The sequence below is a fragment of the Dermacentor andersoni genome, chromosome 1, assembly GCF_023375885.2.
Source record: "Dermacentor andersoni chromosome 1, qqDerAnde1_hic_scaffold, whole genome shotgun sequence".
In the NCBI taxonomy this organism is placed as follows: Eukaryota; Metazoa; Arthropoda; class Arachnida; order Ixodida; family Ixodidae; genus Dermacentor; species Dermacentor andersoni.
In genome coordinates this window covers 335272696-335295807 of record NC_092814.1, presented here as the reverse complement: position 1 = coordinate 335295807, position 23112 = coordinate 335272696, and the positions used below count along the sequence as shown (strand labels likewise).

At 44.8% G+C, this 23112-nt stretch overlaps 1 protein-coding gene across 1 annotated transcript in view; it reads left to right on the top strand.

Moving 5' to 3' along the window:
• Positions 1–23112, top strand: part of LOC126516941 (uncharacterized) — a 71878-nt gene that overhangs the window by 41567 nt on the left and 7199 nt on the right. The window contains exons 12-18 of the mRNA XM_055063792.2: positions 946–1023; positions 1973–2036; positions 4234–4396; positions 4499–4535; positions 5445–5509; positions 5575–5627; positions 9896–10139. Coding sequence (XP_054919767.1) covers positions 946–1023; positions 1973–2036; positions 4234–4396; positions 4499–4535; positions 5445–5509; positions 5575–5627; positions 9896–10139 — 704 coding nt within the window. The remainder of the gene's footprint in view (positions 1–945; positions 1024–1972; positions 2037–4233; positions 4397–4498; positions 4536–5444; positions 5510–5574; positions 5628–9895; positions 10140–23112) is intronic.

Sequence of the window (23112 nt, the reverse complement as noted above, 5' to 3'; positions counted from 1 at the left end):
CGAAAAGCTACAGCGACTCGTAAAGGGAACCGGTGTGGCTGGCTCCGCAGTGCACTTCAAAAATAATCTGCCGGTCTTGGTGCTGATAAGTTGTTTGACCGAATTGGTGCTGCATATAACAGCTCTACCACAGCACCTATGAACGCTTGGTGGGTTCAGTGACAAATGAAATTTATCCTCAGCAATGGGAGCCTGACGATAGGTTTTCTTTTGCGCTTTTCTAAAGGAAGGGGCAGGACGCCTGCCAGGAAAAGATTTAAAATAGTTTCCAACGTTTCGGCTCCTTCGCGGGAGCTTTGTTAAAACGATTAAACGTTAAAAACAATTTTACTACTATATTCGTAGGTGACCTGGCCCCTTCCTTTAAATACGTATCATCCTGACCAGACGGGCTTCCGTGACACATTTTACTTCTCCTGAGCTTTTCTCCCATGATCGCTAGCTCTAGACGTTAAGGCACACTCATCCTTTTCTCGGCCCATGACCTGACACTGAAACTTCAATGCAGACAACTAAAGCGCTGTTGAAGTTCCAGCATCTCACCAAACTAGACAAGCGACTCTAGTAGGGCTACTGTCGAATGTAAATAAGCACTCACTTCTCTTCTCCTCATCATCTAGCAGCCCACCTTCACTCCCCTTTCTTCGTCCCTAGAGCGCACTACCTCAAGTCGACTTCTGTCTTTCTTATCAATAAAATCTTTATATAATCGGTATTTCATTTTTGCTTAATTACAAGCTCGCTGTTCACAAATGCCTCCGCTACTAAAAACATTAGTCTCCTTCATTGTGACAAAAGGTACAACAATGTTGGGTGATAAAAAGTAAAAAAAAGTGAATTGAGTTGTCGCAAACAAACAGCAAGTTCTTATGTTGCTGGAAAGGCTGTTTTGTATACGATATTGCAGTAGTTTTAAGAACTGCTGTGTGTTTCTTCTTTGCGAAGCATTTTGTGGACGTCGAGCTGGAAGTTCCCGAAACCAGCATTTCTTCGGAGCTCAACATTGACTGGAAGAATTACAAGGTCAGTGTAAAAAAAAAAAAAAAAAAAAAAAGAACTTTCAGCCATTGTCTAGAAGGTAGTGCTTATAAGGAAACTTCTGCCAGATACTTTTCCTATTACAGAAGATACGATACAGCCACCGTCAAAATGATACAGCCACCGTCAATAACAGTTCAGTATGGAACTGACTAATTAATATATCGCTATAACACTTGAATATAGTATTATTTGAGCGTAAAAAATCGAAATAAATGTTTTACTTGCACGTTTGTAAGAATGAAGATGTTTCCAGGACATGGCTCGTACCCACTGTGGGGTATGTGCCAGGAATTGGGCGGTTGTGCGCACAGTTAATGAATTCAGAAAAAATGAGCTTTAAAACGTAAAACTGAGAATAAAGTAGTGTGTAACTGAAAACTCAGTTCAGACGAATGGGCGAATACATTTTGAAAGAAAGAATTCATTGAATAAATTACAATAGAATAAATTTAGAAGTTAAGATAAGAAATGGTAAGGAAAGTATTATCGTGATAGGCGTTTTGTTGCTTGAACTAATTTTCACACAGCGTCACACTTTCCATGTGGCTAAATCCCAGCGCCGAGGCCTTAAGAGAGAGTAATACTGCAGCCATTAAATATTTTTGTTGTCTTCAGCATCGTTAGTTCCACCATCGTTACTTCCACCAACCTCAGGCCGATTTTTGTTTCTTCATTCATACGCGTTCACGGATGACAGTGCATTTCATAACTGCAGCGTAAGGAGTGACACCAATGGCGAGCCACAAGTGCGTCTCACTTGCCTTTAGATGGCTTCAGTGGCTACGTTGATAGTCAGTAAGTAAATATCGTTTTACGAACCTTCTAACGTAATCTCCATTTAGTAGAAAGCAATCTACATCGCAATGACAGGATATTTACTGACACAATATAAAGAAAGCTCTTCATCAGTGTTATTTTTTTTTCTTTTCAGCATTGGGACCTGGTAGAGCTCACCAAAAATTACCTTAAGTTCTTACTGAAGGTCATTATCGACGGTAAGGTTTGCTTTTACATCATTGAACTGTCAGTAGCAGTTCACTTCACATTAGGCCGCGCCCAGTATGGTAGATGCTTACCGCCGCATGTTACTCTGGGAATACGAATTACGTTGTTCTCTTGACGACGTCCTGTGAGTAAGGAAACTCCCTAGTCCGTTGACTTCCATAACGCGTATGGCTATTCACTACAGCCGCAATGAGCAATCGAAATACGCAGCTGAAACATCCGCATGAATAAATGGATCGGCCATGCCATCGTCCCCTTGCTCTACATTACCCCTGCGACCACTTTTAAGACCAGTCGTGTTGTGGTCTCTCTGCTGACTCCACTTAGCTGTCTTTTTACTCAGTGGCGAGTTTAATACAATTTTTTTTTGTCAGTAAGTTAGTGTTCTTGTTTTGAAGCTAAAATTTGAAGCACACTATAATATGGCTTGCGACATGCTCTTCTAAGACGTTCCATTTCTCATGTGACTAGTTCCAGCAAGTTAATAACACTGTGGAGTTCCAGTATCCGCGTCGGATGTGTTGCGCAGTAAATAACGCAGGTAATGAACTAAATTAAATTCGTACCCTTACCCACATAATTGTGACGCCATGTGTATATTACATAGAAAAAAAATGTGGGGTCTTACGTGCCAAAAAGAAAGATCTGAAAATGAGGCACGTGATAAGGACGGGGGGGGGAGGGCTACGCGTTAATAACTTGGGTTTATTACGTGACCACCTGGGTTTCTGTCCAATGTTTTCTTAAAACCTAATTATATTCCCCATATTGGTGATCTTGAACGCCCAAGCGTATTTGCGTGAGCTTCACCACTCTCACCAGGGGTCTCAGCACTGCCACACATGAGACGGTCAAGCATAAAGCCCCTGAAGGTGCTACTCGCCTACTATAAAGTAGCCTTCCCGAAATGAAGGGTGAGAGGTAAGCGACGGCTCTATCGTAAAAATGCAAGCTGCTCGCCAATATGTGGTTTAAGTTGCCCAATTCTGGGCCATTTTTTTTTTTTTTGCGTGCGATTTCCTCTCAGCCTGGAAGTCTATAGAAGAGCTATTCAATTGTGTCAATGAATGCAAACTTTTGGCCTTAAACACGGACTGGGTAAGTATTACTTGGAATGATCAGGCAACGCAGAAAATACAGCGCCAGACATTGTATGCCATTTGTTATAGCTTAGTTGTGTCCCTGTTCCCCCTCTCTCTGTGCAGAGTAGCACAGTAGCCCGTTAGCGCAGGCCGACATCTCTGCCTTCATTCAAATAAATTATCTCTCTCTAGTTGTGTGAGCCGTGAGTTTCTTGCTCGAGTTTATAGCCCGTATGGTACAGACTGCGCATAACGTCAAAAGAGCAGATGTCAGGGTTGTAAGCAAAATTGTTTTTCCTTTACCGTGGCTTCAATTAAACAGTATGGCTACATCGGTTGTGTATTGTACCCTTAGTTATTAAGCTCAATGATGGCTGGAGTTGTGGCCTACGTTTTCATGTTCGCTTAATCATAGAGCGCGACATGGCTGCCGCACGCGAGTATCAGTTCATTCAAGATTATCCTATTGTAATTTCTATAAGTCACTGCAGCTGCTCAGCAAAGGCGGCCATCGTGTTCGGCGTGAGATTTTTCAAATATTCCGCTGTGCCATGTTGCGAAACCGGCGTTATCTATATTGACAACAATGCTAACTTACGTGCACCTTGGCAGGTACTACTATTCTTCTTCGAAATAACTCTCCCTTCATTCTGGATCTGAGTTCTGCACGATCATGTACGTTTGCCATTGTCGCCCCTTTCCTCCCTCCGGCAGGATGAGTCTGTCCCAGCGACCTCGAACGTTAACGGATGCCTTCAAGCTTAATATTCTCATAAGTTCTTCTAATATTCTGTCGTACTGAAGTTTCTTTTTTTACTACAACACAGATGATGTGTTATACGCAGTATATTACATGCACGACGACTACACATGTTGTCCCCAACTAGAATATTTCTTCTCCGTCCGTTGTCTGACCCCTTAATTTACATGTATCGCTGTTTCCTCTGACTCTCTCTTGAGCTCTCCGAAAGTACAGAACGGTTCGGAACACTAAGCTCTGTCCTTTTGGGATCCGTAAAATTGGGTTTTTGGTTTACGTCTTTGAATGTCTGCTCATGTATGCATTGCGGCTTTAACTGCCAAATCTAACATGAGACACACTTAGGGGACTCCAGCCTTTTGGTCCACTGTATCTCTGGCTGGGACCGCACGGCGCTCTTCATCTCAATGCTGCGTTTATCCCTATGGGCCGATAACAAGATCCACCAGAACCTGTCGGCATTGGAGATGGCGTACCTAACTGCCGCGTATGACTGGTTCCTCTTCAGGCAAGTTATTCGCTTGTTGTCAACCATCAGCAATCGTTCAGATACCTTCTTCCATAATTGTCCACTTGTGCAAATTGTGCTCTTATTTTTCTTCCATTTCAGTCATAACTTACCTAACCGGGTACAAAAGAGCGAAGAGGTGAGCTTTTCTCTGAGTATCGAAAGCTTTTTTCGTTCTTGTTCCTGTTTTAAGAATTCATCCGGAGTTCCTCCGTCTGACGTATAAAAATTGCTGGAGTGTGTGAAAAATAATTGTAGTTAATGGTAGAAGTCAAAAAGTTAGGCGATTAAACTCTAAATCACTGATAGTTGCTGAGGGTCCGCAGATCGCGAAATCGTCGCTGAGGGTGGGCTCGAGAATGCTTCCGAAGTTTGGATGTGAGTAAAGGGTCAAACCAAGTGGCTTGATTTGTCAAATCAATAATGGCGAATTACGCAAAGGTGGCATGGTTCTGTTTCTAATTGTCGCTAGTGCACATTATTTGGCGGAATTTTGAGTAAATCAACCTCGCGCGTTGGCTTTCATGGAGGCAGCAGTGTAGCGTGCGTCGAGACGGAGGCACTGTTAGAGACGTTACTGGCGCAGTTGTAGAATTCAACGTTATTCTTGCATTGTGAGGTGACTACTGTTCGGATGTGACATATGATGTCATTTTCCCACAGAAAAATAGAAACTACACGCCTTCGACGGCGTTCTTGCGGAAGTGCTGCTTGCTCAAGATTTCCGAGGTTTTGAGAACTTGGCGGGAATAGAGCACAGCGAATGCTTAACAACTGATGATCTTTAGGTATGTGTCTAATTGCTAGAGAAACCCTCACGGCATGCAGACAGTTCAAAAAAGCAGCCAGCGCAAGAACTTTACTACTACTGTTCAGCTGAAGCTTTCTCCGTTAGCCATTTCCTAGCTGTACATGGATCGGTGGTATCGACATTCAGCAAGAGCAGCCATTGCGTGTGCCACCACACTACGAAGACTGGCACCCTTGAACATTTTGATAACCACGTTTGGAAAAAAGTATTGTTCCCTGCATTGGCTTCTACTTGCAGATATTCTTCTTCTGCTTCAACATGCTGAAGTATATCAGCACGGAAGAGTTTTCAACGCTAAGCCTGTAAGTTTTTGTATTTAGACCAGAGACCATAGTAGCATCAAATGTTTTTCCCCCGACATTTTCAGTAAAAATACCGCCAACAAGGGCGCTGAAAGCATTGGAATGGCCAAGGCCTCAGGTACGTAAACTTCATGACAACTTCCCCGTTCCACGTTCTTTCTCCAGACCGTGTTCAGATTCGTTCCTTGGCACATTTGGTTGTTAATTTTTCTTCATGAAGTCAGGCTGCACGCATGTTCAGTAATTATCAGTAATTAAGGGGTCTGAAACGTCCTTCGGTCGGCGGTATATGTTGCATAATGCAGCAAGCTGAGCATTACGTACAAAATGTTTTTAGTTAGAGCACTCGACAGAAAGGTACCCACTTAAGGTAGAACTCAACCGGCGACGTTCCTTGCAGGCTCAATTTGAATCGTCTGCTTAGTAGTAATGACCAGCAAGGGTGTTCGCACCACGTTCATTATGGCTAAGAGCAGCGGGTAAGATAGCCAGGAGTGTCGACTCAGTTAACCGACAATGCATTTATCACTTTACATCCATCGCTTAGTATATGACTTCCTTCCGCGGCAGCTGAATGAGGAAGGAGCGATAGCGAGGTGACGGCACAAGAAAAAACTTCGCTCTTTTCTTCCCTGGCCACGGCAGAATCAGAAACTTTTCTGAATGAATTTTAGTACAATTATTACATGTCTCGGCGGGCATAGTGTGACCGGCGACGGCGCGTGTGCAAATTTAAGGCCGTGCCTGTACACTTCGAAGGATGAGACGGAATTTGGGAGTCTCCTGGTTAATCGGAAGAGTTGTCAGAAATGCGATTGCCGCCGTGTGATCTACGCGCTGTGCGTGTCTGTCTATAACGCCCAGAACTGGTTAGGAGCCTTCAACGCCTTTAACTATAGCAAGTGAATGGTATGAGCTTCACAAAAGCTTCCCTCATCGCGGACAGCGTGTCACATTCATCTGAGAGGTGTTTAAGGCCAACAATAGTGTCGTTAGTCTGCCTTGCGCAGTTCGAATCGCACACAAATAGCAGCAGTAGCAGTAGGGATTAGATTAGCGAGTCAAAACTTCTTTCTTCTTCTTGCCCTACCAATTTGCATCGTATTTCTGCAAAATGAACAGAAGCCGCTGCAGAACGTTAGCCAATCTGCACTGAAACTGTGCAGTTCTAAATAAACATCCGCAATGCGACACACGGTGTAGAAATGCGTAGTTATGGTTAAGGAAAGCACGGTAGCAACGGGCTTCAGAAATCACGCCTCCCTTCTTACATTGCTAACCAACCGAAAAGGTCCACAAGTGTGCCGCCAAGTATAACATTATTCAAAATATTCCAGGCAAGGACGAGGTAATATTTAAAACGTTTCTTGCATATCAAGGGTGAACACCTAACGCCACATACGCTGGCTTTTTTTGTGGCCCCGAAGCTTGACGCTTGGAGGCGGAGCGAGAAAGTCTGCACGTCCAGACTTCCAAATACGCCGTGACACCTCCTCGGGAGAGGAGAACCATGGCAATAGAGAGAGCACTCCGCGTGGGGTGCGCTTCTGACATGCGCAGATTTTGGTGGGGAAACACCTCCTTGGGAACTGTGCGCTGTGTCTAGCAGGGAAGTTTCTATAGGATGCAGGCTACAGCGCATCCTATGGGTATGCAGCGCATCCTATGGGGAAGGGCCCAGCCCTTCGAACATGCCTGGGGCTACCTCGAAGTGCTTCAACCGTAGCAGCCATTGCCACCGTGAGAGACCACCTAATAATGACTTGTATAGCTGTCGACGCACTCCGGGCGCATGTTCGCCATATATTGTGGGGATGCGCCACTCTCACGCGTCCCCTGATATGTTGTTTTCCCGCATAGCTCCATTCTCAAGTAATCCGGCTTCGCCGCGTGGCTTTACGGCTTCGGTCGGTTTGCTTGCAGGGTAGTACGAGATGGCGCGAGTGTTGCTCTGCTAACGCCACCTAACGGCGGGGTTACTTGGGCGCAAAAAGGAGAAGGCTCTGCCCCTTTGGCTCCGGTTCGGCAAGCGGTGCGGGCGTTCCGCTCGTACGTCGAGCCATGCTTCTGCGAGACCCGTCTCGCGAGGCCTATAACGAAATGGACGAATACGATCGTTCGAACGCGCCACCGTTCTCGTGACCGTACGTGCGAACGACCAGGCGTTGGTGTCCAGCATGGGGCCAACATGTTCGCTGGCTATCCGGTCGCGGAGAGTCGGACTTCCTCGATTTGGCGAGCGCCCATCGGCATGTTTTGTGGATAGCAACTTGGCTAGCAGGCGAAACACCTATGTGGTATATGAAAGGTACAATAAATGCCTCTGGGATTGTTTGCACTACGGTGTGGTCGGTCCTTTGTCCGAAGAGCACGGGTGAGAACCCCACAATATCCAGAGTCCGTGACCACCATCTCACTCACTTGCTTGCCTGAGAAAAGACCCAAAGTAGTGTTTTCCAGATCAGTTGCGGCTAGCCAGCACTCTGCCATTGAGGTACTCGACTGCAACAAGAACGCCACATCCTCCGTGGTGCTCGAAAAAGCCTCCTGTGTACCTTGCTGTTCCAGGAATTATGAATAATGCTACCCTGACCACCGCGGCTCTCAACCAGATTACATTGGAACTTTTGCATTGTTCGTATGGTAACCGAATCCATGTATACATGAAGGTTGGGTCTCGGAAAATTCGACAGGCGCCATTGTTATACCATCTCAATCGGTCGTCATCAAGTTTAAGACTTCACACGTAAGGACTTCTACAGGTTTCAAACTGGCCGCTCTTCGCGCTGCTGTCGAATACATTGAAAAAGAACCGCCTAGAAAATGGACAATACTCCAAAGCTTGGGAGGTTTACGACGTGGTAATTACGAACAGCTGGTGTCTCAAATCAACGAAATTCGCCATTGCGCTTCTGAACGAGGAATATAAACTTTCAGATGCTGCCGGGACATTGTGGCATCCTTGGTAATCACCTCGCCGATGACACTGCCCGACGTGCCCAGGCTGTAACACCGACACTCCTTGTACCTTAATCGACAGTAGATGCTGCAAGAGAGCTTCGCAATCTCGTTCGTACCATCACGTTGAGTTCCTGGCATACACCATAGAACTCTAACTGTCGTTTATACAGCCTTGTCCCATCACTGAAACTGAAATTACAAGCAAACCTTTCACTACGTGACGCAACGCTGCTGTGTCGGCTGTGGGTAGAAGTAGCATTCACAAACTCCTACAGCTATCGTTTTCGAATGACGGACTTGCCTACGTGCGCAAAGTGCAAGTGTGAGTAAACCATCAGTCATCTTCTGTGCCACTGTTCTCGCTTTGATAACCAACGTTAGACTCTCCAGTGTATCTTGAATAGACAAGACGATAGGCCATTCACAGAAGCAAATATCTTGGGACCGTGGCCTCACAGTTCATTAGCCCAGAAAGCAATTCGAGCGCTTCTTCACTACCTGAAGGCAACAAACAGACTTAAGTGCCCGACTGTAGACCCTGCATCTAACTTAGTGCATGTGAAAGTGCGATATTGACATGTTTTCTCTCTCTCTCTTTCACTCCCCCTCCCCAAGTGTACGGTAGCAAACTGGACTCAGTCCGGTTAACCTTCCTGCCTTTCCTTCCTTCCTTCCTTCTCTCTCTCTCTCTCTCTCTAGCTAGGACAAAACAAAATCTGCTAGATGATTCCTGTATTCTCTAAAATTCTTTTATGGCTAGTATTAATCGGGAATTTCCTGACTTCTTAGTTCTAAAAATAAAACGAATTACATTTCGGCACTCTCAACGCCACAGAGCTTTCAACTGTGGCCTTGCTTTATTTCAGCAGTCAATTTAGACGTGACACGCCTTTAAAATGGGCCAGTAGGGGTTGCTTGATAAAATCGCATGTAAGGAAAACATGGAATAGTATTGTCCCTTACATCTTTTCAAGCGTACTACTTACGCGCCTTACTTTGGTACCGTTGTGTAGAGGAAAGAGGCATTACTCTCATCACGCATGTGTCGCATGGACCGATGGCGCCTTTGCCGCGCAACAGACGACTCAATCGGAGCAAGCATCTTGTTCGGCGTTTGGAAAGCGTAGCTAGGCAGTATTTCATCGATCTGAGCGGTAGTGGTCGCGTTACCGAAAGCTCGCTCGTCTATAAAAGGCATATTTCATCAGAACCCACTGTTGGTTGCTTACTGGCTTTGGCGTTGGGCTGCTAAGCACGAGGTCACGGGATCAAATCCCGGCCTAGGCGGCCGTATATTGCTGGGGCTGAAATGCAAAAAAAAAAAAAAAGAAATCGTGTTCTGTGCATTGGGTTCACATTAAAAAACTCCAAGTAGTGACAATTTACTGCGAACAGCATTGATTTGGTGCTATTTCACCGCTGCAGGGGAAGAGTCTCGGGAAAACGATGCCAGCTGTTCAGTACACGAGACTGCGGCAGCCGGCACCAGCCACACCGGGCAAGGGACGCTGCAGGTGGACACGACCAATGCCGGGCCGTCAGTCCAAGGCTTCGATAGCGATACGAGCCACGATGCCAGCTGCGGAAGCACCTTGAGCAGTCGGGGCCCTGATGCACCACGAGACTTTTCTGCACCAACCGACTCCAACGACGAATGTGGAAGAAGTGGGCAAGTTCCTTGACAATTGTTTTCTTGCTAATGTTTGGATAGTGAAAGACGTTTAATTTGTTAAAGGTAATGTTATACTGCGTGACGCTAGTGTTGAATAGAATCCCACATCAGTCACCATGGTCGCGAGTGGCGTTGGCGAATACTGAGAGAACTAGATGTAGCACTACCTCAAGCCACAATCTGGTACCACAACCGGAAAAGTTTTCGATGTATGAATTTCACAAAATACTAAATTTCGGCTCACCTTATGCATCTTTTCTCGAATCAAAAGGCGTAGGGCCTGCCCAACTAATATATCTTTTTTCGGTATAGGGCTTTAGGGTAGTGGCGCAGTCGTACTGTTTCACTCAATTCACAAAAAAATGTGTACAAAACGTGGGTTAAAGCAGCAAAACTAAGAAAAGTACATAGAAAACAAATGAACCGGCGTAATGCAATACATTGTTAAGCGAATACAAACAAAAAAGTACATACATCAAAAAGCATAATTATCCAGAAGAACATGATATGGTCTGAAAATATTTACAAAAATAAATCACTTTAATTCATGTTTGAATACATTAACGGATGACGTTTGGTTAAGTGAACTTGGTAGGTCATTCCATATTTTTAATGTTAAAAACGAGGATATCATATTTCCATAGTTAGTGTTACATTTAGGTAGTGAAAAGTTGAAATTATGCACAAACCTAGTTTGGTTGGTATTAGTGAGTGATCTGGAGTCCACAAATTCGTAAGCAAGCTGCTTGTTAAGTAATTTAAAAAAGACAACACTTAAATGATACCTAAACAAACCAGATACAGATAGCATATGGTTAGCCTGGAGTAGCGGGAGAGCATTTGATTAAAAGGAACTGTTGGTGATTACACGAATAGTCTGGTTCTGTATGTGTTGAATAGATGAGGGGTTGCAGTTCTGTTTCCCCAGGAAGCAATACCGTAGGTGATATGACTATGAATGAACGCAAAGTATAAAGATAATAATGCTTGTTCTGAAGAAAAAAAATGTACGTGATTTATTGAGTGCTCTTATGCCCAAAGCTGTTTTTTTGTTTAAGAAACGAAATATGATTAGTAAACTTCAAGTTACGATGTAATTTTGCGCCAACGAACGACACACAGTCCGCTGCAGGAATAAAGCGACTATCGAGGATTACTAGGGGGATACACGGCACCATCCTCTGCTTTCTTTTAAATATCATGAACTGAGTTTATATCATGTGAATATCATGAACAGACACCATTCTACAACTTTCTCTAGTTCATTGTTCAGTTTAAAGAATAAGGTTGTTAAATACTTATCTGACATGTAAATTGTGGTATCATTAGCATATAGAATAGCATCCGAAAGATTAGAACATCAGGTAAGTCGGTAATGTAAATACACAAGGGTCCCAGTATTGAGCCGTGTGGTACGCATTGATTTATACCTTTAGACTCGGAATAAGATCCCTTTACACAGACTGTTTTGTCACGGTCATGTATGTAATTCCACCCAGCTTTCTCCCTTGTGCGTGCGAGATTAGGCCGCCATCGTTGGCGCACCCTCGCACGCTTTCACTTGCACATACAGCATACGGCGCGCGGGGACGACGTTATCGCCCTTGGACTTTATACGGAACATCACGGCAACGCCGATGGCGACGACGACGGCTGGAATGCGCCTGGAGTGTCCACATAATTGTTAGCGTAGTAAAAATAATCTCCTGTGGTGCCGGGAATGATTCAACCATGACGGCAAACCTGACCGCGCGGTGGTGCTCGTGGCTTATGGTCTGTTTTTCATTCTAAACAAGGCGTTCATAGAACAGTGTTATTTGGTGTTAGTGACTTACTAATGGACATTTCTGAAGACCGCCGAGTCGAACAGATATTTGACGACGAGGCGAAGACGTTTGGTGGTGCTCGGCCTTGAGACTTTCCAGATAAAATGTGGCTTTTAAACTACAACTGGTACTTGATGAAAAAAGAGCGCTACGAAGGCGAGGACGAAATAACAACATGTACGACAGACAAGGCGCCTTGTCTGTCGTACATGTTGTTCTTTCGTCCTCGCCTTCGTAGCGCTCTCTTTTTTCATCAAGTATGCTCAACGAACTCGCGCACATCAAGCTTCTGCTACAACTGGTAATAATAGTTAAACCTATACTTGCTTAGTATAAGTTTTCGTAAACGCGCAACCATAATGGTGCCGAGAATGCTTCTGCTGTGGTCAATAGTATTACTAGGTTCAACACATGCGATTGCATTTATTTTTGCAGTAAGTGCACTAAACTTTACTTGGGTGTGAGCAGCTGCAGCAATAATTTTTGAAGTGTACTATATGGCAAAGATATTTACCGAGGCACGCTTCTAACGCAAAACAAAAAATGACGCCTCGAGTATTTGTGTTCGGCCGTGACCAATGAAGCTGACAAATGCGTCTAACAGTATGCTGGCCTCTTTCACACGAGTACGTTAACATCTAATATTAAGTCGAAGCTTCATTTCTTTACACCTCAAAGTTTTGGCGTGTCATATTCCGTCAAAGAAACGGCGACAATTCTGGAGGCAGCGTAAACTTGGCCGATCCCGGAGACTATGTAATAAAAAGTGGTGACCTAGAGAGCTGATCTTGACAGCAAAGCATGATATTCGTTCTTGAAAGGGTTTCAACGTCGCTTGTAACTCGGGCCTGTTCATCCCGCGCAATGAAGGCACCTTTAACTTTCCTGAAAGACATTAGTCTCAATAATATATTTAATTCAGTTTGTATGTTGTGTGTTATGTGTGCATGAACGTTTGTGGCTGACACGCTCTGTGCGCATCATTTCACATTTTATCATTCTCATTTGGAGTAGCACCCTAACCAAACATAACCAGAATTCACTAAAAAGCTCCGCCCTCTCTCTAACGCAACCCAGTCCCGGGGACAGTGTAATCAAAGGCATCGGTGACCCGACCCTGATAATGCTATGAAACTGCAGTTGCTCAGGTGTAGTATGGGGACCTAGTTTGTTTATCCGAGTTGTGCGTAGCTTGTTTGTCCGAGACGTAGCTGGGAATCTCTCCCATGATTTAAAGATGGAAGGTGTGGAGAGTATCTGGGACGTTATCGCGCAGCTGTTCGGAGAGGAAGCGCTTCGCTAAGCCTGCCCGTTGCCACGCAGCGTCGCACTTACCAAATGTTTGTCACCGCGGACGACTTCTGCGCCCTGCAGTCTTCTATGTTCTTCTGCCTGGCGCTTTTAAGACGCTCGTTCACGTTGCTGGTTACCCGCAAGCGAACTGCAGTATAGTGGATTCCCAAGTTCAGGCAACGCACTTAAACTCGTCTCGCTGCTGAGCTTCCTTGTTATTGGCTATTCCGAAAGATCCGATTTTAAGAAGGCGCCACATCGAGTTGACCGTGTTCTGTTCGGGGTGCATCAACCGGAACGCGGAACACTTCCGGTTTTCCCTTCAGCCACCGTTTTCTGGTTAGTCTGCTTCCTATGGCCAGTGCCCCGTCCGTAAACACTAAATTGTAGGCCGCTTCGTTGAAGGCACGCGGATGCCTTCTTGTTTATTTACAGATACTGCTGTCTCAGTTTCTGAGACATAGCAGGAGTAAGTACAGAGTAAAAAACATAAAAATACAATTACAAATACTTTCAACAAAATTCACCAGAATACAAGAAAACATTAACAGAATACATAATTACGCAATTCATTTTCAAAATGCTCAGTACCAAGCCTGCGCAGAGACCCATCAAGTTTATTCCATAAATCCACCGTCCGCGGAAAGAAGGAAAACTTAAAAGAATCAAGATTCGACCTGAAGGGCACAATGTTCAGGGGATCAGATCGTCGAGTACAGCGTGCAGAAGCTGCAACAAAAGAAATCGGCGCCAGAACACTCAAGCCGGTGTGAACTATCTTATGAAGAAGGATAACGCGATCAGAAGTACGCCGATGTTCGAGAGATTGCAGTGTGAAAACGTGCGCATGCGAAGTAGGCAAGAATCGCCGGTCATAGCGACGAAAAATGAACCTGATTGCTTTTTTTTTGGACAGATTCTAACATAGCTATGTCGCGCTTGAGGTGAGGTGACCAAACAACCGATGCATATTCTAGTATGGGCCTAACCAAAGTTTTGTATGCAGTCAATTTGCATTCTCTTGTTGAGTTACTTAACGTACGTTGGAGATACCAAAGTTTTCGACGAGCCTTATTGCAGATTATTTCAACATGCTTGCGCCATCTTAAATTTGATGTTAGAGTCACACCGAGGAAGTAGGCTTGTGGATTTTTACGCCAACTAGGCGACAGGACCGGACAGGCTGTCTGTGGTAACCAAAAACAGTGACGCCATGTTTGACGAATGTGGAGCATGCATTGTGCGCCGAGGCATGAAGCAACGAGGCAGCCTCTTCGGAACCCGAACGAACGCAGACTTAGTTTTAGGCATGCCTCGACGCAATACGAGTGCACGGAAGTGCCAGCGTGTTACTTAAGAGTCTGTCACTATGGAAGTTCCACAGGAGCAATCAAGGTGTGTTACACGCTTGCCTCAATGGGGGAGTTTAGACTGGATGGATGTCTCGACTCCGTACCCACAATGGCGTACTCTATAGGAAACAGTGAATGGCCTCACATACAGTTCATGGCTGAGCACGCACAATTGACGAGACTGGTAATTTAATTATTTTATTTTTCTTGCCTTTATTTGGGGTGGAGGCGGTTGTTCTCGCTAAAAGACCTTTGTTCTTTAAGTTCGCACGGAATTAAGCTATTACTCTGGTCCATATTTTCTACTGCATTCGCAGTACGTGATCAAAGTGGACAATGTCATCGTGCTTTCTCCTGAAATAATTGCGCTTTCACCAGAAAAGAAATTTCACGATGCTTACGACGTCGTCTTCATCTGATGCCGTATTTTCCGCATCCTCTGAAGAGAGAGAGACGCAAAAGGGAAGGAAAGACAGGGAGGTTAGCCAGTGTAAATACCGGCTGGCTACCCTGTGCTGGGGAAAGGGGTAAAGGGAATAAAAGGAGAAAGAAGAGAGAAGAAAAAAAAACAAGAAAAATGCACACAGTAACGCGATGTTACGCGCAACAATAGTCAAAGTCGTTCGCACAATTCACATGTCCTTAAGAACTTGAGCAAGGCCCTTAAGGCCTTGAGTGCCGAAACCCGCCTGGACCAGTGTCCTAGAACTTTCTCTTCTGTGAAGGGGCGATTGTCCAGTTTTTCGAGCACGGTCACGAGCACTTTTCTTTGCACATTGTAACGTGGAAAGTCACAGAGGAGGTGCGCGATCGTCTCTTCGCAGCCGCAGGTGTCGCGAGCAGGCTGTCGGCCATTCCAATACGGAAGGAATATGAGTTCGGGAATGCCACGCCGAGCCATAGGCGGCACAGAAGTGTTGCTTCCGCTCGTGGCAACCCTGGTGGAAGACGGAGTTGCAAACTTGGATCCAATCTGTGAAGATGTGTGTTCGTGAATTCGCTGGTGTTCCACAGAGTTAGCGTAAGCTCGCGTGCGAGGGAGCGAGGACTTGGGGCTGCATCTGTTCTTGACAGCGGTCTATATATCTATAGCGGTCTTGACAGCGGTCGGTATATATATATATATATATATATATATATATATATAATGTGTGTGTGTGTGTGTATATATATATATATGTAACGCAGCTATTGATTTATCCAGATGCGAAGATTTGTCGATTTGACATTTTGTTGCACAGTTGCAAAGCGATGTTTGAAGCTTGCATATAGGGCAAGCACTCATGTCAGTGATGGATGCCAGATTGATTGTCTGAAACCCTGGCGCGAGTTACTGATGATTACTTTCACTTTCTATAGCGTGCGCTTCAACGCCGATCGTTTATGCGCCAGGTCAGCCATCGGGTGAGTGTGCACACAAATTAAAGGATTTTTTAAAAAAAATAAAAGTAGTCATGATCTGGTATCCCGTTTTCAAATTGCCTCGTGATTTCACGCAAAGATTTGTGTGGTAGATTTGTGCAGCGCTTTACCAGTCTGCGAGTAATTTTATCAATGACACCGGTACAGAACCAAAGCAAATGATCACATGCAGGGTGTTCGCGTTCAGTAACAATGTTTATTACTGTCATGTTTATGCAAAGCATGCGGTGTGCGCTTTTTGTAAATGTTTTTCCTGTTCCTGTCTGGATGCTTTCAGCTATCTCCACTACTAACAGGGTATTTTAATTAGGGCAAATACAAAACCTTTCGATTTATATTCCGCTCAACTAATTTCCGATTTTGTTGCTGCATCAATATGAAACTAACGAATGCAAAGGAGCCACATCACATTATCGCCTTCGTGAATTCACATCGACGAAGGTTTAAGCACATTTGTAAATGGATAACACGAAAGGACATGATTGTTTAAAATAATCATGTGACGTTCGTGGATGCTCGAAACACACCGATAAATTCTCTGCCTCAAGCGCAGTCATTTACAATGGCTGTCCCGATCTTATTCTTTTTTTGCGTTTTCTTTTTCAAAATTTAATGTACACACGCGGCGGTTGCTCAGTGACTCTGGCGTTTTCCTGATAAGCATCTGATGGTGGGTAAAATTCCATTCGCGGCAGCCAAACTAGGGCGGGAGCGGAATGCAAAAAATAAAACAAAGACGCTTGTGTACTTCGCTTTCTATGCAGGTCAAAGAAACCCATTGATTTGAATTTATTATGGAACAATCCACTATGGTGTTTGTCAGAGGCCTTGTGCATTCTTTAACGTTAAATCCCAAAAAGAGGTCATTTACTACGTAGGTAGAATATTCGATAACTACTGCATGCTTTAGCGAAGTAACCACCAACAAGAGAACAATTTTTACACCGATCGCTCTCGATTGTTCAGAAACCGGTGAGCAAGTTCAACAAAATTCAACGCAACTGCTCCACGACACTGCCGTCGTAGTGAATACATATCGACATTGGAGATTTGTTACATATATGCCGCCACTCCGAGGCTTACTCCATATTCGAGAGAGAGAGAGAGAGAGAGAGAGAGAGATAGAAGGTTATAAGATGTGCTGTAGATGTTAGGCCTGGCGTGTCGCCTGACCTGATACTCCAGGTGCTGCCTGATTATTATGATATACACAGTAATAAACATATAAAGAGCACATACAGTCACACACGTACATATAGCGTAGAGATATTTACAAAGTTTCGTTAATGCTGGTTTCTCGCAAGAACACCAACAGCGCTTTTGAGGCGCGTAACACACAGGTGGCGAGACTCGGTTGATCGTTTCATCGTGTCTTGCTCTGAGACGGTGTGCTTACACCAGTGGTTTGTTGCGTTTCCTTGCAAGCCGTTTCGAGTCAAGTTTGTTTTCGTTCTGGCTTCCGTTAAAGTAATAACAGTTCAATTCCGATTCGACTTAGCAGCCAAACAGAAACTGTTGAACTAACCTAAAAAAAAAAAAAACACGAGAACAGGATAAACTTATTGAACACAAAAAACTCAAAGGTGCTCCTGAGCTGCACGGAAGGACAAATGAAGATTTGCTTGGTGTACTTCGGACCGGAAGTAGTTGAAATAAAAAACATTTCAGAAGCACACCTCAGAAGCAATACGTCATTTCTCTCTCCCCTAAATTTACATACTAGGGTGACTGGTTAACTATATAGCGTTTTATGTCGGTGTTTATCCTTATATAGGTCTCTCTAAACCAGTGAATTATCTGGCAGTCGTCATTTTCAGTCATTCGCGAGTATCTTTCTGACATGTCCAATTCCCAACGCGACACCTATGGAATAGCAGTATGCTCGTGCGCATTTGCACACGAGATAACAAAGATTAGCCATAAGTGTAGGGAATTGTTGAAAAGCTCTGGAGAAGTTGGTCCAAGTCAATCTGAACCAAAATCTGTTTTTTGGTTTCATTCCAGAGTGAGCCGAAATTGTAACGTTATAGTTCAGTTCTGGTTTGATACCTTACTTGCAAAACGCCAGGTGAGCGGCCGAGGGCCGTCGCGGATGGCGTTCGTTACCTGGATGCGGTTAAGATGTGGGCAGAAGCTCCGCAGCTACAGTGTCACACTGTGCTCTATCCTGCCTTTTTAACACGTTAATTAAGAAACGCTTGTTTGCCCGAGGCTAACACTGTTCATCCCATAAGAGAACTAAGAGTCCAAAGACATGCCTATAAGCACTCTGTGTTTGTCGCAGAGTTTCAGACAGGTGCCACATTGTCGCTTTATGGCACCGCATCTATCAGGTCGTGTGCTACAAGCACCATTACGCTAGATTTACCGTGCTTCGTTTTATATATATTTATGTCCGAATTGCAAGCATTTACCAATTGGCTGCACTAATAGTATCTCACTGCATTGAAAGCTGTGCTTTTAAGGCCCCTAGCTGGCCATGGCCAAAACTGGCATTCGAAGATCGCGCAGAGCTCTAAGTTTGTAGCCAAGTTGTTCCCTTTATTCGGCAACACGTAAGCCATGTCTTCACCCACCAATGAACACGCATGTGACGCATAGGTTGCACGATGGACTTAAAAGGACAAAATGGTGCCTGGCGTACGGATCATTCCATGAAGTGGCACGCATTCGTTTATTTTGGTTTTTCTTTTCTCTTGTAAGTGTTAGTGTTTAGGCGTGTTAAATAATCTTTGTTGTTTTTAAATTGATAATGTTCTTCAGCTACTTTGGCCGCATAGGATAGTTGGACGATCTCGTACAATAAACAACGGCACATTCCCATGTGACCGAGGTTGTGTACTAGCTTGGGCAACTAGGCAGGTTCTCGCAGCTCGTTGGCCGAGCAGACAACTCTGGTCACCGTGTACGTGCCACGGTATGCTGTATGCTACTGCATGTGTGCCACAGAGCATACACCTTAGGTACAGCGTTTGTGATATTGGTATGTGCCCGTTCTTCATCAATCTCTCAGCATGGGTGTACCAAGGTGTGACGAAAGGGTATGTACACTTAAATATATTAAAGCGATAGCACCCAATCCGCAATAGACAACCTAACTTTTAGACAAATAAACTTTTAACCTGATACCGGGGATAACGGGCTTGATGCGAAGTTCGAACCCGTGTACAGTGATTACCACAAGATACATTCTCTCGTGGGTTCAGCGATGTTCGCGAGCCCTTTTCTCTAGCGCAGACCGCTGCTAAAGAGAGAGAGAGAGAGGGCTCTTTATTGGAAAAACAGAGAATTTTGCCGGCGCGTATATAACTGCTGGCATGCTACTCTGTATGGGGATGGGGAATGGGATTAAAAGATTCCAGAAAAGAGTTGGAGAAAAAAAAGAATAAAAGTAAATATGAAATGTCCGAGTGGACCTGATACTAATATTTACAGGTGACATGGCGGGTAAAATTAAGCTTTTGTATAGGAAGGATGCAATTTTTAAAGCTTTCCGATTTGACCAATTTCTGTCAGGTAATTGAACAATAAATCCAAAACCCGTAGCAGTTTTGAAGGGCCGGTCATTGGACCTAAGATGCTCGGTAACGTTAACGGTTCGTGGCAAATCATGTCCATTTGGTGCTCAAAAAATTGTCTCTCGTCGCGGTACGCGGGGCATTCTAGTAATATGTGCTCAATTGTCTCTAAGTTGCGACAGTTATCACAGTATGGGTTAGTGGTAAGTCCTATGCGGTACAGATAATTGTTCGTGTATGCCACGTTCAGTCGAAGACGATGGTACAATGTCTCTAAGTGTCGAGGAAGTGGTCGTGGAATTTTCGGTCTCATTTCTGGGTCAATGTAACGTAGGAAGTTATCTTGGTGAAGAGGCAGATTCAAGATGCGGTCTTTTTCTTGATAGGCATATTTTTGACCGCTGCTAAGAAAGCTGGCTCTTGTATATGTCGCTGATGAAAGGAGACTCGTGCTGGAGTAAATGCAGTTCCTTTTCTTTTTGCACGATCCGCACTGGGCGCGTTCCCGTATCCGTCTCGCCAGACACACCCCTAAGGTCTGCTTAAAAGCCCCGCTTCACCGGGTCCTCTCCAGTTAATTCACGGCTGTCCCGCGCAAGAGTCGCCACCGCCCCTCCGTGAAACCATGGTGCAGAAACGCCCTCCAGCCGTCGTGATGTAGGACCACCGTAGTCGTCGCGCGCTATGATGCTCAGCAAAGTCGCAGTCCCGTGGCCTGCACTCGAAGGCACAAATGGGTGCCCCGCCGCTCGTTGAGAAAACGATCGCTGCTACCCGTGTCACCCGCAGCGATTCGCGCCCGCCGCATGATGTGCGAGCTGCTAACGGAAACGTTTCGGCCAACACTGCTACGCGAGTTCGAGGGCGCGCTTCCGGGAACACCGTGCCGAAGCTAGCTGCGGCCCGCGCCGACCACTATGTTCCGCCCGCAGCCCGGTTTAATTTTGTAGTAGTTGCCTACGTCGGCGTCTGTGCCGCTGCATTCGCGTATAGACACAGGCGTCGCGTCGCTATGCCCGACAGGATCATTCGGCATTGCGGCTGACAACAAGGCTGCCACTTCGTGTATCTGCTGATAAGCCCACAAGGAGCGTGTACAGCGCGAGAGGAAATACGGTAACACAGTCAGCCACCTTGCTAAGTGTCCATAAGGTTACGTGATTCAGGGTTGGCATGGCTATATGGAGCAGTTTATGCGAGTAAGTCATGGCTGACTTAGACAATTACCGGTAGTTTCTGCCTAATATTCTTTTATTTATAATTTTTAAAGCGTATTTATTTTTTAATGTAGGTGAGATGCAATAACTGGCGGTGCACTGCTTCGAACGTCTCCAGTTGCATCCTGTTTAACCCAACGTACCTACGAATAGGCTGTACCCTTCTTCGCCTTGAAGCCCAACGCTCATTTTTCTGCAGAAACGCGGCAGCCGAAAAACCTTCGTCTTCCGTGGGTGGCCAAGGTGTCGCCGGCCTCGAAATTCTTCCCGGTCACGACGTCAAGGGAGTCGAAAGGCCGGTTCTTACGCCAGCGTCAACACACCCTTTTATAAGCGAGCTCACAGCCATTCATGAAAGGTGTGTCGTAGTGTAGTCGTTGCAGATCGGCGCCTGCGGCATGCGCATGCTTGTACACTTCTGATTCCTGCGGCGCTCCTTCAGCCTCCTAACTTTTGCGTCTAAATAATGGGCGCGCAGAATCCGACTCGTGCATACTAAATATCACTTGTGTCGGGAGTGCGCACAAACGGACCCTGAAGCGTGTTTGTTGATTCTGTGTGCATAGTGTCGCTGCATGCAACTGCAACGGGAATCATACTTGGACACAGCGTCGACACGACATTCTGGATCTTCCAGCCGACCATTCTCCCGAGAAAAATGCTCCCTATCCCCAACTGGCCTCCTCCCCATTTCTCTCCGCTTCCACTTCTGATGGAAGTCCCGCTGCAACATATTTTTTTCTTCTATTTTATTTAATTTAACGGGACTATGACACGATCCTCAAAATAATCTTAGTTTATCACTGTAATTGAAAGTAGAGAGGCAAATGAAGTAATACACACACAAAAAAATCTTGGCTCTCGGCGCTGAGTTTACTTCTAAATTAAGTTTGAAATCGCGCTGCTTCAAGACCTTTGCCATCTACTACGACGGCCATTTTGGCATGAACTGCGTGAGGTAAAAAAAGTATTGAGTCGCCACTGTATTGACTGCTTGGTCAGTCCCAACGCACGTCGGCTGTCTTGGTCCGCGCGCTCCGACACGCAACGATGCAGCGAAGGCGTCGCCGTCGAATAGCGCCCTCAATTGTTTCATTCGTGCGATAGAAACAGCACAAACCAGACAACGCCTACGGAAATTATCTAGGGCTGACCACCGAGATGCACACGCAAAAACAAAACACTGCTTAAGAGGAAGCTTTAGCTCGGGTGCTCCTATCTAAATACATGTAAAAGGAGAATTCGTTTTTCTCGGCAACCACTGCACCAAATTTGACGAGGTTTGTTGCATTTAAAAGACAAACCTAAAATCTAGTGACTGTTGGTTTCGAATTATTGAGTTAGGTCGTCAATTTTTTATTACAAATTGGCAAAAATCGAAAATTTTCAAAAAATGAAACTATCAAGTTTACAACTCTGTAACTCAACCACTAAAAATGATAATACAATTCTGTGAATTGCATATAATAGTACATCTAAAGCGGACAAAATTTATGTTGCACATGAATATAAAAAAAATTTATCATAGGAAAATACAACTTTTGCAAAGCCGTTGTAACCAACGTAACAAATTCACGTAAGATGTAAAATGACGTATTGAATTTGTCCGCTTTGAATGATCTAATGGATGCCGTTTAGAGAACCGCGATATCAGTTCTTGATGCAGAGCTATGAATTTGTAAACTTCGTGCTTCTATTTTTTCCGAACGGTCAAATATTTGAAAATCGTTTTAAGAAAATTCAAGCCCTAAATCGAAATTCGGCTTCCAACAGTCACTAGAATTTAACTTTCTCTTTCAAATGCAACAAATTTCATCAAAATCTGTCCAGGGTTTATCTCATAAAAACGTTTTTGCGTTTTAGATGTATTTGAATAGGCCGCGTCGGAGTTGGGCCCGAGCTAAAGCTTCCTCTTAACGGATCATGCCACATTGCCGGTTCCTGCAATTTCTTCCACGTGCTTGCAGTGCAGAAAAACATGACCGTCAAGATCGGCTTTCGTTACTCCGAGGAATTCGTAACTGGGATTTCGGGTGATTTCGTCACCAGTTAGTGTTGTCAGACAGCTGTATTGCGGTTCAACTGCAATATCAAAAATTCATATATAAATTTGTTGCTACGCCGAATGCGCTCAAAGTTTGTCGTATTGATGTGGGACGCGTACAGTGCAACACGCAATGCATAATTCACGCTCAAAAATTTGATGTCATGGCCCCATTAACGATACCTTACAGGGGCGCAGAGCGAGTGAGTTTCGAACAGATTATAGAACTAAAATGATTGAAACATTAACATAAAGACCACTTATAAATAAGCGGAAATGAAGCTCATGGAAACAAACT